This window comes from Pseudopipra pipra, chromosome 1, assembly GCF_036250125.1.
Source record: "Pseudopipra pipra isolate bDixPip1 chromosome 1, bDixPip1.hap1, whole genome shotgun sequence".
In the NCBI taxonomy this organism is placed as follows: domain Eukaryota; kingdom Metazoa; phylum Chordata; class Aves; order Passeriformes; family Pipridae; genus Pseudopipra; species Pseudopipra pipra.
This window is the reverse complement of record NC_087549.1, coordinates 123,328,916-123,346,056: the sequence shown is the minus strand read 5'-3', so window position 1 is coordinate 123,346,056 and position 17,141 is coordinate 123,328,916. Positions and strand designations below refer to the sequence as shown.

General features: G+C 39.3%; 1 protein-coding gene and 1 non-coding gene across 2 annotated transcripts; one reads left to right on the top strand and one right to left on the bottom strand.

The window, feature by feature from the left end:
* Positions 1 to 1,685: 1,685 nt before the first annotated feature.
* TOMM7 (translocase of outer mitochondrial membrane 7) lies at positions 1,686 to 7,130 on the bottom strand. The gene is made up of 3 exons (XM_064675255.1): positions 6,957 to 7,130; positions 3,112 to 3,160; positions 1,686 to 1,910 (listed from the first exon to the last, which is right to left on the bottom strand). The coding sequence occupies exons 1-3, from the start codon at positions 7,057 to 7,059 to the stop codon at positions 1,895 to 1,897; spliced, it is 168 nt and encodes a 55-aa protein (XP_064531325.1). The 5' UTR covers positions 7,060 to 7,130; the 3' UTR covers positions 1,686 to 1,894.
* A 4,579-nt stretch (positions 7,131 to 11,709) lies between these two features.
* Positions 11,710 to 11,790, top strand: LOC135406086 (small nucleolar RNA SNORD93). Its single transcript, XR_010426133.1, has one exon. It is a non-coding gene; the product is annotated as a small nucleolar RNA SNORD93 (small nucleolar RNA).
* The last annotated feature ends 5,351 nt before the right edge of the window (positions 11,791 to 17,141 follow it).

Sequence of the window (17,141 nt, the reverse complement as noted above, 5' to 3'; positions counted from 1 at the left end):
CTTTTGTAAAACTTTTAATGAAAGAGGAAAGGACACTTCCCTGCTTCGCTTCCTCTTGCCAAATACTATCATTCTTGGAAAGCATCCAGAGCAACCATGTGGCGGTTAAGACCCACAAACCACATCCCCAAAATGGCTGACACAGAAGAGAAGACATGAAATACACCACTGCGGGTGTTTGGGTCTATCTACCCACTGCTGCATTTTGGGTATTGTACACCCTTGTGAAACGCAAAATCTAATGGAGAAATCTGAGTTACTTCACGCTGAACAGTATTAGTATTGAATACCTCAGGTTGTTACACCAGATTCAAGAGAAGAAAAATGTTCCTGATCATGATTAAAGCCACTATCAAGTACCAACAGATTATTTCATTACTGTTGTAATTAGGATCGGTCAAGAAAAAGGATCAGAATTTGAATTCCTTTCATAATTTAAGATATATGAGTGGTTACATTAATCTCAAGTTACCATCAGAAAAGCACTAGGAAAGCTGAAATAGCAAAAGGATATACTCACAAGAAAATGTTCTGCATTCAGTCCTTGCTCTATTCCCCTGTCAGCAGACTATTATCATTAGCTATTCCTCTATTTCATAACATTTGATTAAATTATCATGATTAATGGAATTTTAAGGAACATGGTGGTTTGCATTAACCCTCATAAATGTTTCTACTTTCTTCCTTCCCAATTCTTGTCTTTCAATTTAATTTTTTTCTCTTGGTTCATTTCTCATTTTTTTTCCAGTCATGTCTGCCCTTAAACACAGTAACAGTTTACCATGGATTTTCATGGCAGATTAAAAACTGAGGAATCCCTATTCCTTAAACATTTAATTAATGTAAAAATTATCTGAAAACCTATGAGGATTAAAAAAAAAAAAAAAAGCCAAGCCAAAATGTAGATTACCTTCATTGCAATCATAATTTGGGGCCAATAAACATTTTTTTCAAAAATCACTGTAGAGATACAAACTAGCCTGCAAAGTTCTGGAGGGGAGAGAGCAAACTACCCAACACAGCTTTTATTTAACAGAAACCACATGGTCACTATTTTAGTGTTTGAACTTCAGTGTTAAAAAGGGAGAAAACCAACTGAAAAAGGGAGAAAACCAACCACTTTGGACCAACAGTGGTCCAAAGAGCAAGACATCAGCATAAAAATGAAGCATACACCTTGTTAGTGTACTTGATTTCTTCCTTCAGTTATACATTAATAACTTCCTCTTAAACTAAGAGCACTATATACGTGCACACACAGAGCACTCCTGTTGTATCCTTCCCCTCCATCCTAAATCCCAGGAAACACAGATAGTATTTAAAGGTGAATTTGGCAGAAAAGTATACTTACTATCTGACTGTGCTAGTAAAAAAAAATAACTGAGGAGGGAAAAAACCTAAACAGGTCAGCACAGTAACCAGTCGCAGAGGCTTACCAATACTTGGGGAAGGAATCTTTGAAGAATACTGAAGTATTTAAAACATTAGCTCAGTTTTCTGGTTACTGTGAGGACAAAGAGGACTCTTTACCCAAAATATGATCATAAAAGAGATAAATATGGGGCTTGAATATCACCATATTTTGGAAAAAAAACCCCAACAAAACAGAACACACACAATGGGTTATCCTCCTTGTCATAAAGAAATTACTACACTTATACTTATTTAAAGACTTAAAAACAATGTTTATCCATTCGAATTGTATTTATTTAATTACACTGTAATGTAAATAAGTTAGGTCCATATAAACTCCATTTTGTTATATGTACAACCTATGTCATTAGCAAGCTGATTGTGCCAGCTGGTCTAAGTGTCGGCCTCATCCTCTGGAATGTACGTATCTTCAGACACTCTCTGTTCATCCGCTGGTTCTAGAACAGGACCACCACATCCTTCATCCCCAAAGTAGACTGAAAGGGGAGGGGGGGGAGGGAAATGAAAGTCAGATTTGCAGCATGTACTTGTCTTTCAATTGATATTTGTAAAACACAATTCTGAAGGAACAGCTCTATAAATGTACAGGATAAATGATAAGCTCCAAAATAATGAAATAATGCCATTAATTCAAAATTTAAGCCTACAGAGCACAAATATGGGCTCGGGAAAATAAGTGTCTGTAAGCTTCAGATTAGCCCAAACATCTGCTTCTGGTATCTATGTACATATATTCTGGTATGAAACACATATTTTACTCAGTGGACCAAGATAAAAAGTCTCAAACTGCTAGCAAAGCTAAACATAGAAAAACACAGAAACACTGTCAGCAAGCAAACAACTGCAGCAACTTAGTTCTTAAGACAACTGAAGATTCTACCGAAATTGAAACATGAACTTGACACTTTTTCCCCCATGCTTTCTACTGTTTCTACTGAATCACTGAATCCTAGAAATGGGATGCAGTTCCATTCACTGTAACTATGTGAAGCTAGAAGAGTTAATGTGTGATTTTGAAAACAACACAGTCCAATTTGTTTTAGGAATACCTGGTCCTGCATAGTAATCAAAAGTATTTCAAGAAAAATTGAAGAGTCACCCTTTCTTCATAACTTTACTTAGTTTGATCCATAGAAGCCCTTCAATAAAACTCAAATATTACTAGAATATAAGCATTACTAATGCCATGACATGTAGCACTAACAAAAAGTCCCACAAGAAAAAGGCAACATGAACAAATGCACTTTGCTTCGTGACAGTGACTAATACTGAAGGATACAGGCCTTTATTTCATGCAGCTTTTATGTAGCTCTAGTACCTCATTTGCAAAGGCCAAAGGAGATTAGGTTGTGTTTTAAATTTGTGCTAGAAAGCTGGTAAGTTACTCCTCAGTGCAGAAACTTGCACAAACTAGCTCTACAACAGATTGTCAGAAGGGCAGCTGCCACTCAAAAGGTACAGGAAGTTCCATATATTAAAAGCCATGCCAGATTAAGAGAAAGGCCCTCCCAAGAAGTAGAGCTTTGCTGACTTATCATTTGGATTTCTAAATAAACAAGAACCGCAACACTAAAAACAAAGGATGAACGCAATATTCACAACTCTTGTGCAGAGACAACACCCAAACCAGTAACTATCTGCACTGGGTTTGTAAATACATGCAGAACCAATACATACCTCCAGATAGTTGGCTCAGGCATTCCAGGATCTGCACCTCTTTTAAAACCTGAAGTGAAACATACATTACATACATATATATAAAAATATGTATGTGCAAACTCCTACTTAAATCACTATATAATTATTCCAGCTCATTAAATTACAATAAGAAAAAACTACTTAATAGAGAACTATGATTCATGAAGCTGTGCACTAACATGAATAAAAACTGTACATTCTTATCAGGGTTAGAAAGCAGAGAAAATAAACACAAGTGCACTTTTTTTTTTTTTTTTAAGTCTTACCTGCATCTTCACCTGACTTAAAATTCAGGGTCAACTACCTGTGAGATCAAGGAAGTTATCTACCCTGAAGAGCAAGACACAGCTTTACACACACAGATTTTAGATGATGTTCAGAAAGCAGCCAAGGCCCTACCAACAGAAATGCCTATACCTGGTATAAACGAGCACCTTGAGGCCTAACAGGCAACATTCTGCAATGACATCTGATGCAGAACTTAAAAGCAGTTTTTCAGTAACAATTCACTCAATTTAGGATGACACAATTCTAAATGTTAAATCAATGAAACCTCCAATCTTCTATTTTGACTGGCATTTTTTTGAAAAGCTACATAGTACTAAAGCTTACAAACAAACAAGATGTTTGTCAATCTACTAACACCCAGGAAAATGAAAGTTAATTACAAAGAGTTCGCCCCAGCTAATGACTCAAATATCAACTGACTAAAGTAAACAAATGCTGGAGAAGCAACTAAGGGTTAATATATGAAGTATCTTTGCTCCCTGGACTGTAAATTAAAAATCTTGAAGGAGAACCACACAATTCAGGCACTGTTCAACACACTCCCTCCTACATGAGCTATCTAGATGTGGATAATTTATGAAAAGTATATTATTTCCCTTATTTACAGAAATTAAATAATTTATGTCACCTTGCCCGAAACACAGGCCACAAAGGTTAATGGGAAAACATCCATTAACTTCACAGGCAAAGGAAAAGCTCTCTGAAGATAACCTTGCATGATTTGAGACTATCAAATACCCTGATACAAGTTGTTTGGTTGCCATACTGTCCAGCAACACAGCTTTAAAATTCATAAAGTTGTATTACAAGTCACACTCTCAGTGTGCGTGAATGTTTCTGGCTCCTTTCCCCCCACCCCCACTATTTTTAAATAAGCAAACCAGGTTTAACAAAACTACACTGATTTAATTTATCAACTTAAAACCAGGGCAGCCACTTCAAAGCAAGTTTAAAAAAATACAACAAAAAAACCCCAGTGACCTATAATTGCACATTCACGTACCAGGCTCCCTTGTACAGCCCTGGAGCATCCCATCCTGAGCTAGAAAGCCTTTCAGAGCAAATTAAAAGCTCAGATTTGCTGAACATTTCCTTGCCTACGTTTAGTTTAGGATGTATTTCTTCTACACAGGGATCAATAAAAAAATTGCCCTTCAATCAGCGACACTAACTACTGTGTAGCTTCTTGCCTTTCCACTGCGTCACACCTTCCCTCCCAGATTCAAAGGTAATCCCAGCATAGAAGAGGTTCTTTCAATCCTTTAGACTTCGAATGCATGCCACCTCCAAATGTCTATGGCAAGCAAAGCTAGCATCTACACATCCCCTTCCCATCTGCTTATACTTAATGTTCTTTCATTACTGCAGGCAAATTTATAAGAAGGCAATGCAGACATGGAACGGCACACTTATTTTCTGGAGGTATGAACCCGAACTACTACAACTTGAGTTTCTCACTGCTACATAGCAAAATTGTAGTAGGCAGCCTGACATAAGTGCAACTGTAAATACAGTAAGATGGCTTTATATAACTTGAAGTTTATACAGTAAGTATTAAGTATTTAATGTCCTCTGATGTCACTCAGAACAAAGAGCATCTTTCCCATATCCACAGATACTGTCTTGAAAGTAAAATCAAAACAAAACTTCAGCAACAGCAAAATCAGGTCACAAAACACTGCTGAAATTCCCACCCAATACTTATAAATTTAAATAAATTATAAACTAAAAATGGCAATGCAATTAAAGTTTAAACCTAATAATGCCAATTAGTTTTTTTCCATAGTTTTTGAAGTGACTTTCTTGTAGTTTTTGTTAAAGCACTTCTGCAACAGTTGAAGAGACCAACTTTTCCCTGATTGTTATCTATGAACAATTAAAGCCCTTCAAACTGGACACTGCATTCCCCTCAATTAAGCAAAACAACCTCTCAGATTTGACTGTAAATACATTAAGCTCCCGGTTCTCCTTCATGTTTGTGTTCCACGCAGAGATGCCTGCCTGGTTTAGCTACTTTTCCCAAAAGGCCCAACTGAGTTTGGGCAGAAAGTAAGCCAGATGAATTGCAGGGATCAGCCTTTCTGGGGCGCCCTGTAATAAAAGAAGTGAACGAAAGTGTCAGGCCTATGGCACATTGCCTATCTTAAGTGGGTCAGGCTCTTTAATAAGGACAGATGATGGCACAGAGCCCTAACTCAGCAGGAGAACTACCATGTGGTAGTGACACCCGCCCAGTCCCATGACAGGAGCAAGTGAAATACATCCTGGGCACCAGGCACGACATCAAGGCATCCCCTGAATGTTACACTGCAATTTGGAAACAGGAGTCCCATTTTGGGTGGGAGAGAGACCATAACCTGTACATTATGCTGGAAATTCAACCTTAGCCAGAGGCTGGCAACCCCCTCAGTGCCACAAATCAGCACTCCCATCACTTGGCAGCTTTTTCCTCCCTGAGCACGGAACACAGCCTCGCCTACTGAAGCAGCTGGTCACTGACACAGGTTAAATCACAGCTCCGTCTGCTGTTTGGCCGCTTGGGTACCTGCTCTGCCTGCTCCCCTGAGGGGCCCTCCCATCACTGGACACACACAGATCAGAAACAGCCTCCAGGGAGGAAAAGGAGCAGAAAACTCTTTATTACAGAATCACAGACCTGTTAGGGTTGGAAGGGATCTCTGGTGATCATTTAGTTCAACCTCCCTGCCAAGGTAGGGTCACCTAGCGCTCATTACACAGGAATGTGTTCAGGTGGGTTTTGAATGTCTCCAGAGAAGGAGACTCCACGACCTCCCTGCGCAGCCTGTTCCAGTGCTCTGCCACCCTCAACGTACAAAAGTTCCTCCCTCATGATGAGGTGAAATTTCTTGCATTTTCGTTTATGGCCATTGCTCCTTGTCCTGTCACTGGGCACCACTGGAAGGAGTTTGGCACCGTCCTCTTGGCATCTCCCTTTGAAATATTTATATGCATTAATGAGATTCCCTCTCGGTCTTTTGCCTAGACTAAACAGGCCCAGCTCCTGCAGCCTCTCCTCGTAAGAGAGACCAGACTCATCATTTTCGTAACCCTCTGCTGGACCCTCTCCAGTAGGTCCTTGTCTTTCCTGTACTAAGGAGCCCAGAACTCCCGATGTGGCCTCACTGGGGCCGAGTAGAGGGGGAGGATCACCTCCCTCGACCCGCTGGCCACACTCTTCTTCTTTATAAGGAAAGGAAAAAAAAGAAACCCACAACAAAACCACCACCCAACACGAAGCCTCACTGCCCCGCAGCTCTGCCAAGGGCAACCCCGGCCCTGCCCCTCTGCACATGCGCGGCCATGGCCGCGGGGCCCGGGCAGCGGGGCGGTCCTGCCCCGTCGGGCCCTTCCTCGCCCCCGCCGCTCCCCGGCGGGCGGCAGCGCCCGGACGGGCCGGGGGGCGGAGAGCGGCGAGCGGAGCCACCCAGGCTCCGCAGCCCGCCCTGGCTCCGGCCCCCACTCCGGTCATGGCCGCCGAGCGCCCCCCGCGCGGCCCCCGCCCGCCCGGCACTGACCGAGGTAGAGCACCACGGGGATGAAGCCCCAGCGGATGGCGAACTGGCCGCCCTTGAAGAGCTGCTGTAACCGCTGCTTGGCCTCCTTGCTAAGCTTCGGCATCCCGGCGGCGGGGCAGAGAGGAGGGGGAGGAAGAGGAGGAGCTCAGCCGATATCGTAACGGCGCCGTGCGCTGGGCGGGCCCCATGGCGGGGCTGCGGGGCGGGGACCGAGCCCGGCGGGGACCGGGCACGGCGCTGCCCGAGGAAGGGCGAGGAAATGGCGGCCGGGGGCTGCTTGCGCCCGCCGGCTGGTCCGGCCCGCGTGTCATTGCCACAGGCAGAGGGATTGGGGTCGGGGGTGGCCCACCAGGGTCGGGCGGCTGGGACGGGGGTCTACAAACGCTGTGGGTCTTCTTCGTCTGCCTTAGGTCCTGAGGAGTCATGTTTGTGTTCCTTCCCCGCAGCTCTCGAGGTGTACGCGCGCGCCGCCTCTGGAGAGCGGGAAGTGCCTTTGGTAAGTGAAAGGTACGGGTGAAGTGATGAGAAAAGTATTTCTGGGTGAAACTGGAAATGTCTCTCCATGAAGCTCTCCATGAAGCTGTGTCAAGCAGAGGTTTAAGTTGGATATTAGGGAAAGATTGTTCACCCAGAGGGTGGTTGGGTGCTGGCACAGGCTCCCTAGGGAAGCGGTCACAGCACCAAGCCTGACAAGAGTTTAAGAAGTGTTTGGACAATACTCTCTGGCACATGGTGTCCCGTGGTGACTCTTGGTGACCCACGCAGGGCCAGGAGTTGGATTTCGATGATCCTTATTGGTTCCTTCCAGCTCTGGGTGTTTTGTGATCTTTGATACTAGGCTGCACAATGTGTTCAGTCCATGAAAAAGAGTTCAGGGAATGAAAGCTTGACTAGAAATATAGGGAGAGACCTAATATCTAAAAACTGCTGGTAGAGCACATTTGCCTTGTCCTTACAACTCACAGCCTGTATAAGCACTGAGGCACTTTCTTTTTTAACAGATAAATGAGTAGTCTCTGCCGAACACATGCAGTGCAAGTGGCACATTCATTTGTCAGTAATGGCTTGTCATACTCAAAACAGAACTCAAACTATTGAACCTGCTTTTCTGAGTCTTGCAAAGGAAGAGAAGTGGTTGCTGCAGAAACCTATTTTCCAGCAGTTTGTATTAAATTGGTTTTCCTGTGTAGGTGAGGCCAAGTAAGATCAGTTTCCACACTGTGGTTACTGTTACAGCTTGTTCTTTCCAAACATACAAAACCAACTGTTCATTACAGCCCACAGCTTGTTAACAATCTCTTACAAAATAGTACAATAAAATGTCACCCACTGTAGTGGAATTAAATTCGAAAGGTATTTTTCCTTAAACTTCCTGTAGTTTTAGTGTAAGTGGGATTCAGAAGGTCAGATGTACTAATCAGCTGATCCAAAGGGTTAAAAAGCTCTGTCTTCTTTGAGAATTGGTTTAACTGTGTCACATGTGACACCGTATAATCTTATTGTGGATGTTCTTGAGAAAGGGTGTTCACCAAAGTGTGCTACATGTGCCAGCTCTTTCTCTTCTTCACTTCGTGCATTAAGTCAAGGAATAATTTTCAGAGCACAGAAACTTAGTAGCACTCATTTCTCATGTCTGCCAGTTTGAATGTTAGACTAAAAGCTTGTAGGTTATTTCCTTTATTTAACTGTAGAAGCCAGGAAATGAATAGCAAGAAAGTTAATATTTCTTTGCCAGTTTTCTTGCAAACAAAATCACTGCTGTGGCCTATAAGAGCACAAGGGGATGTGTTTGGTATGCAAATAAACCAGTGTTGGTTCTTTATAGCTACCGGTTTAGATTTACGTGGTTTTACGTACTGAGGCTGTGAAAGAATATCTGTAAGACAAGTGACTGGAGAAAGCACTATTTCCATCATAACACACATCCATAGTCTCATACTGTCCGAAGTATCATATTTGTAGTAAAAAAACCCAACCAACCAACCAACCAATCAAAACCACAAAACGTCCACAACAAACCAAAAAACTGCAGAGCGTGCAAAGAGTAAATAGTTGTACTGACTCCAGAGGTTTTCCATGCCTTTTTTTGGCTCCTGTGGCACCTAGGATGCTAGAGGGTCGAAGAGCTCGGCAGTCCTTTGATGAACTATTGACTCAGCCAAAGGGGGAAGAGAGCAGCAGTCATCCTTCCTGCAAGTTCGTGAGACAGTGCTATTCAAATAATTGAAATAATGAAAATTAACCCTTAAAACAAAGATTCCTATGATGGGGCATGAAAAAAATTAGCTGTTTTGAAGGGATAAGTAATACCCAAAGAAATGGATACCGTAAGAAATTGATGGAGGAGGCTTTGCCCAGAGAAGACAGAAGTAAGATGATGTAGGTGTGCTGTGGGTATTACTCCATGTAATTGTAGTTTATTGTGGTAACCCTTTCATGAAGGATTTTGATTTTATTTGATTTTTTTTTATGGCTGTTAATGAAGACAAAACCACTTGGAATGGTATATCTGTTAAATAAGAACAAGAGCCCCAATTGCTGGAATGAAAAAGAAAATTAGTAATACCATATGTGTTGAAAGATTTTTGTTACAAAAAATCTCTTTGAATTTCTTTTAGCCTCGTAGTTTCATGTGATCAGCAATAACAATAAAATCAGAAATAAAATTGCAGATGTTTTAACAGGGACAACAAGAATATGAATGCCTGCTCTTTTACTAACTCGATTAGCAGTAATTCCACAAGTGCTGTGTTTTCACAGCAAATAAATACCACTAACACACATTGTAAAATGGCCAAATATTTCCATTTTTATGGGTAAATTAGAGAACTGAGATTCTTGGAGACATGACTGAATAACTCTTAGTGTCTGTCTCAGGATTGGGGAAGTAATGTCACTCGGTCAGATGGCTGTAACATGTCGTTTTGGTTTTGAGTGCAAAGGGTACCTTTCAGGTTAAAGAATTTCAGACCTCTAAAGCTTATCTCAATACACCAGAAAGTAAAGCCATGCAACAGTATGTGCAACTCAGAAGGCTGATGAAGGAGAAAAAGTGCATTGAAGTCTGTGAAAAATCACTGTAAACTCAACATAGGAAATCCCTGCAAACTTCCATTATGTGCTTACCACTCTCACTTCTGAGATTTTTCCCTTCACTTTACTGACAAGAAACTGCATTAAATTCATCTTCTTGGGATGAAAGTTTGAGTTTGACTCTGTTTAGGAGGAGCTTAGATTTCAAAGACGCTATGGTAGATATTTCATACTTGAGGATTACACCATAAATCAGTATAAATAACACAAGAACATAAGGAAGAGGTCATTAATGGATTTCCATTGCAGGCTGAATCTTTACCATGTCAATAAAAATGGTAGCATGTTGTGACTAGACATTCTGTTTCACTTCATTATTATAATTAGGCTCTCTATTTTTATTGTGCCCTACTAATGATTTTCCTTCTATTCAATTTTAATATTCCTATTTATTTAGTCTAATAAATCCCAGCTCCTCTACAGAACTACTGTTCTGGGAAATGTTCCTTGTAATTTCACAAAGGCAAGAGGACATATTTTCAAAACATGCTTGGAATGCAGAGCTGTATTGCATATAAAAATTTGTCCAAATTTGAATCTTTTCCACGTGAATTGCTGTATGATACTTGTTGGATGTACCGTGGTCACTGTCTGATATGGCATATTTCCAAGAAAAGTGATATTGTCAGGTGCTGTGTTGGTTTTGGCAGGGGTAGAGTTAATTTTCTTCACCGTGGCTGGTATGGGGTGGTGGTTTGGATCTGTGCTGAACACAGGGTTGCTAACAGAGATGTTTTTGGTTTTGCTGGGCAGTGCTTACACAGAGCCAAGGCCTTTTCTGCTTTTCGTACTGCCACGCTGGCAAGAAAGTTGGGGGTGCATGGCAGGTTGGGAGGAGATAGCCGGGACAGGTGACCTGAACTGACTGAAGAGATATTCCATACCATGGAATCGTGCTCAGTATATAAAGTAGAAGGAAGAAGAAGGAAAGGGGGCACATTTGGAGTGATGACATTTGTCTTCCCGAGTCACCGTTACCCGTAACGGGGCCCTGCTCTCCTGGAGATGCCTGAACACCTGCCTGACCATGGGAAGCAGTGAATTTATTCCTTGTTTTCCTTTGCTTGTGTGCAGAGCTTTTGCCTTCCCTATTAAACTGTCTTTATCTCAACCCATGAGTTTTCAAGCTTTTACCTTCCAATTCTCTCCCCAGTCCTGCTGGTGGGGGAGTGATTGAGCAGCTGTGTGGGGCTTGGCTGCTGGCTAGGGTGAAACCACAACAGATGGTTATCTAGAAAATTAGTACAATTATCAGAGTAGTAGGAACAAAAGGGAAAGTGTAGTGTGTTTGTATATTCAATACAGTATACTACTGTACAATTTATTTATTTAAAAATAAACCAAAACTGAGTGGAGTCGAGTTACAATCATTACTTTTCATTACAGCTTCCGAGGCCAGGGAAGAAGAAACAGCAATCTGAGGTGAGACAGCAATCAAAGAGCCTCATCCAGTGCCTTTAGAGACCTCTAACAAGAACTGTTGATGTGCTTAAAAATTGAATATTACCTGCTGCAAAACTTTACTGTTGTTTGAAGCTTTCCCATTCTCCCCATCTTCATTCAATAATGAAAATTGTGTTACACTTAAAGATACTGCTACCTTTTACCATATCTAAAAACACCACAGTTCTTAAATGCATGTTTTTATGATTGCACTACTTGGCCAAGGATGAAAACAATAATCTGATTCTTTACATGCTTGATACGCAAAAATGATGAATGAAAGGATTTTCTGAGGCCAAAACAAATATATATATTTACTCATTCTCTGTTTTTAAATTAAGCTCTTCTTTTAGTATCTGAACAGTGGACATTTCAGTAACTCTAGGAGGATTTTCCTCTAAAGATATTTGAATGTAAACCTTTTCTTTGTCAACAGATCTCAAGTAGATTTTTGTTGCGAGAATATGTTGTTTTAACAGCACACATCCATAAAGATTTCAAAGGACTTAAAAAATGTTTATTTTAGGCAAATTTTTACTATGATTGAAAGAAGATGAGGAAAACAATGAATATATTCTGATTTTCAAAACAGTCTTTGCTTTGTATACTTGCCTTTGTACAAATTCTGACCTTAGTGAATTGTATTATGGTGAAACAACCATAAAACTGAGAATGTAAGTCTTTGCAATTAGTTGGCAGCATTGCACATGAAAATGAAATATTTCTCTCTGATATAGAATTTGAGATTTGAAAAATAGTAATTATAAGTCATAGTCTGCTTTCTCTCTTCTGTGAATGGTGTAATAGTCTTTCTTAACATCCAACTACAAAAAATAAATATGCTGCTGAAACAACTTTTTCTGACAATGAAGTATTTGAAAATGCAACTGAATGATGCACAGCATTTGCTTCACTGATTTACAGTAATGCTTTTGGATGCACTCTTTCAGATTTTACAAGATAAATGCAACAGCAAGAAGTTACTAACAACGTTGGTTATAAGCAAAGAGAAAACAGGTAGTAAAGCAAAAAGAAGAACCTCAAAGTTGTAACATGCCAGGTAGATGTGAAACATGTCTATGCGTTTCCTGCCAAAATGTTTGTTCTGGCTTTTGTGTTAAGTCACTGTTAAATTATATAGTGTATCAGTTACTGTGTATATCCCTAAGTATCCTTTTTTGTTGTTACCTCCAAAACAAGAAGGGTGTTTGTTAAAATTGAGATTTTTTTTAAAGTATAAATTAAAATTTAATTTAGCATGTCTTTAATTTAAATAGAATTTAAAGCACAGCATAGTCTAGGTTTTAGTGTTGTCATTATAATAGTTTTTAACAACTTGTAATAAAAATTATAGAGTTCAGAGCTTAATAGGAAATGCAAAAATATCTGAATTTTCAGATCTTGAATAAGATTTGCCAGTCAACGAAGTAAATCTGTCACGTATATGTACAAATGGAATAACTCATAGTATATTAAAATGTTGAATGAATTAGTTAGGTAAAGTGAATATAGGTATTAATTTATCTTCATTGTTCACTTTGTGTGAATTCACTTCAGAAACTTAAGGACAGAGCATTTGTCATATTCCTAATTCAGCATGGCCTAACCATGACCAACAAGGTGAGAGGCACTTCACACCTCCTCTGGCCAAGCTCCATCAGAGTGTGCTGCATGAGCTGCCTACTCAAGGTGACACTCCAGCAAAAGCTGCCATTCAGAACTTGGAAACCCAACCAATATGGATAAAAGTATCAGCAGGAATGTGTGTCTTTAGTTTTTGCATTTCAGTAGTTCAGATTTCACTGAAAATTCTTTGGGATCTTCAGCACGTGGAAGATTAGAATCAGTAATTTAGTATTATAATGAAGACTAATTAAGGCCTTTCCAAGATACCAGAAGGTGATCAAGGAAAGCTCTCTTCTTCCTTTGCAAGTCTAGTCTGGTGCTATCAGATTAAATGAAGCGCAACTCATGGTTAATGAAGTTTTTACTATTCTATTAAAATAAAATTTAGTCTCTTAAAATGCTTCCCTTTCATATACAATTTCTGTCCATACTTTGCCTATTTTAGCATAATCATAACCCATATTTAGCCCAGAAAAATGTTTTTAGATTTTACTAATTTCAAAACATTGTCGAGTAGACACACAAGTGTATCTTCTCTATGTATTGACAGCCTCATTCACATGCCTATAAGTTCATCTAAGACTCTTTCCACTTATGCATGGAAAACAAATGACCTTTCAGGGAAATACCTATCAGTGTTTCAATCAATGCTGCTGCTTTTCGGTTAGGATTATTAAAAATCTCAAACATTAATCTCCTGTAAGTGCAGAATGAGTCATTTTAGATACTGGTTTCTTTGGAGTCCGGTTGATTTGTAGGAGCACATACTGGAGTGATTAATGAGATTTCAGTAGCTTTTTGCATAGCTTCCTACCTAAAGCAAATAAAATAAAAGTTAACAAACAAACCAGCAAGGGCAAATTAGCTGTGTGCCTTTCACTGCTTCCTGTAAAATCTTACACTGACTCCTAAAGGTTTCATTTTGCATGAAAGCTATTTAAGCAAGAGTTTTAGCAGATGAAGAAGACATTCCGAGAACTTGTGAACGTTCCTTAGGTTCTGCCTTATAAAGTCTGTTAGGTGCACTTGGCACAGGCTGTGAGTCTGACCCTGATTTCCAGGCACGTGAACGGCCAAAACAAAATGCCGTTTCTGTAATACTTTTTTCCCCTTTTTTTAAAAGTGTATCTTAGGCACACATCTGAAGAAACAATATTCTACTCCTTTATTTTAAGTTTAGGTAGCAGTCACAAGAGATTAGATGCTGTTAAGTGTAATGAAGCATGAAGATTACAAGATAAATGAACCAGAGGCTTTTCAGCTCGATAGCATCATTCAGCACATAATGATACAGATTTTGTATTTCAGACACAAATGTCGCCTTGGGGTTGAAATCATGCTAGATGAATCTGTGAGAGTAAGTATAACTAAGATAGTTCCCCACACCCCAATTACCTTTCTATTTTAAATATAGAAAGGAAAATTAGTCCCCCTGAATTGAGAGATGAGTTATTTGTGTGTAGTATTTGTGATGGCAAATTCTTTCTAAAATAAACACAGTAATAAAAAATATTCTTCTTTCCTTTCATATTTTAAGGGGACAGGCTGCTTCTAGTGACAGAGTATTAGACTTAGACTGATCCTGGTCTCTTAGGGGATTAGTATTTGACTAGTACATACAGCACTATATATTAGAGTCATTAATTGTATCATAGCAAAATATTTTTCTGCAACTTTTCTGTCAAATGTCTTTAAAGCCACATGCAGAATGTTACTTTCCATGTTGTATATTAGTTCCAGCAACTCTAATATGAATGATATGCTGGTGGGCTTTTGAAAACCTGAAGGACATGAATCTGCCAGGGAGCCTAGATGGGACTTTTAAAAAACAAAATTAAAAATAATTTAACTACTATTAAAAAGTATAAAAAAATGCTGATTATCAGCCTCTATTAATTTAGTTCTTCCACTTCATTTCAGAAAGACACCTTTGATCCAAAATGTATTAGCAGTGTTCTGTTAAAGCCAGCAGAGGGCAGACTTGAATTGGAAACTCCTTTTGCTGCTTCAGTTACTTGAACGTAAAATATCAGATAGTCCCTTGAGCTCAAAGCTGATCACAGTCTCATTGCTTCTCTACTACTCTAATTACACTTGTGCTGGATAAAAGCTTCTTTGCAGTTGCTGTTTGACAAAATGAGTGTTTTGCGAATGTTTAAATAAAGATGCTAATATGAGAGTGAATCAGTCAGTGGATTAGCAGCTGTGTTTTACTCACCAGGGATAATTCACACTGCTTAATCATTAACCCATGTATATCTTTAAATGATTTTTAAAAGCTAGTGAATATCAATATACTCATTTTATAGATGAAGAAACTGAGGAATAGAGCTTTGCAGGTTACCCATCTGAGTGACTTACAGAAACAAGAACAAAATCCAGATTTCTGATCCAGCACTTTGCACACATAAACTATGACATTTCTAACTCTTGCAAACATTATAGAAATGATTGCTAGCAGCCCAAATCGCTGAGACTGAGGAGCTTACACCGATGAAATAGCAGACAACTGACAGCCAGGTTGTAGATCTTAAGAAAAATATTCTCCCCAAGATGTGTGGCAATCAGATCTGATGGCTAAAATCAGTTTTAAGAATATTATTTTATTATTAAAACGAGTACTTTGCATTTTTAGATATCTTTGTCATTCACCAAGTTGTAGTCTTTCAAAAACCTTTATGATAGCCTGTTACTGCCTTTTTAACTCTATGTTCAACATTTTTAAGGTCTGTGTGAAGGTTTGTAAGAATAAATTACAAAGGAGTCCACTTTAAGTTTCTTGGTGATTTCTCCTTGTACCTTGTGTAATTTTACACTTCACAAAGAGCTGACACCTCCTAATAGTCATCATTTTCCATAATTCACAGAAGCCCGAATATGCAGTTATCTCAAAAGGGAAAAGATTAATTTGCTTTTCTGCAGAACATAAACTGTCCTCAAAATAACAACTAATTGAAGGCATTTGTTTACAGACTTGTTTTATAGTCAACCACTGGATCCCTTAGCTCAAGAAGAAGGAAGAAAGATAATGATTCAATTAACTAAAACTGCTGCTTTGAAAAATGTGCTTTCCAGTGTAAAACTTATTTTATTCATCCCTAATTATACATTGCTGAAAACTGTTAACTGTTATTAAGGAGAAATAAGTCTGAGGTTTTGGGAGCATGGCAGGTTTTTCCTGCTGTAAGCTCTACAATGATCTTTTCCTATACTAATCCTAGATGGTGTATATTTTCCTTTGTTTCTACCCAACTTTCCTTTTTATTTGTAATGTATGGGTAAAATATTCAAAAAATTAGTGCCTTAAGAGCAGTTAAGATATTACTACCTCAAAAACACATCATTGTTACATACAGTTGTATTTGTTTTGCTGAGTAGGTTCCAGCTCAGTTACAGAAGAAGTTACAGATAATGCAAAAAAGCTGTCTTAGAACAGCAGCTGTTGCTATAGGCAGATTGGTCAAAAGCCTGTCCCTGTATTTCTTTACGTGGAAACAAAGGGATAGATGTATGTATTGTCTGAGTAGAGAACATGATGTTGTGTGGCTGTGACAAAAAATACAATAGTATTTTTTTGGAAAAGTATACTTACTTATGGATTAAAAAAAAATTGGAATATGCCATGTATTAAGCTTGTATTTGATCAAGAGCAGTTGTTCTGGTAATGTTCCTTCAGAAATGAGAGTTTTAGTGACAGGGTAAAGATACTTCTACATCTGTGGAATTTAAAGCCTGCTACTGTCAAGTTGCCAGGACCCTTAAATGTGTGCTGAAGTGTCCTTCTCTCTTTTAGTAAATCAAAAATGATTATACTTACTGTCACAAGTAGTAGAAGAATACCAACAATTGCTTCTGTGTTTAGAATTCTGTGGAGTCTGCTACCTGTGAGCAGACTCTGCTTAAATTCTCTGAAACTACTAATTGCTAACCTCATTCTTGACATACTTCAGCCTCCAACAGCCTGCTGAAACTTCTGTTGCACCTTCTGGGAATCTATCTATAGTAATTTCTTTCTCTCCCCAC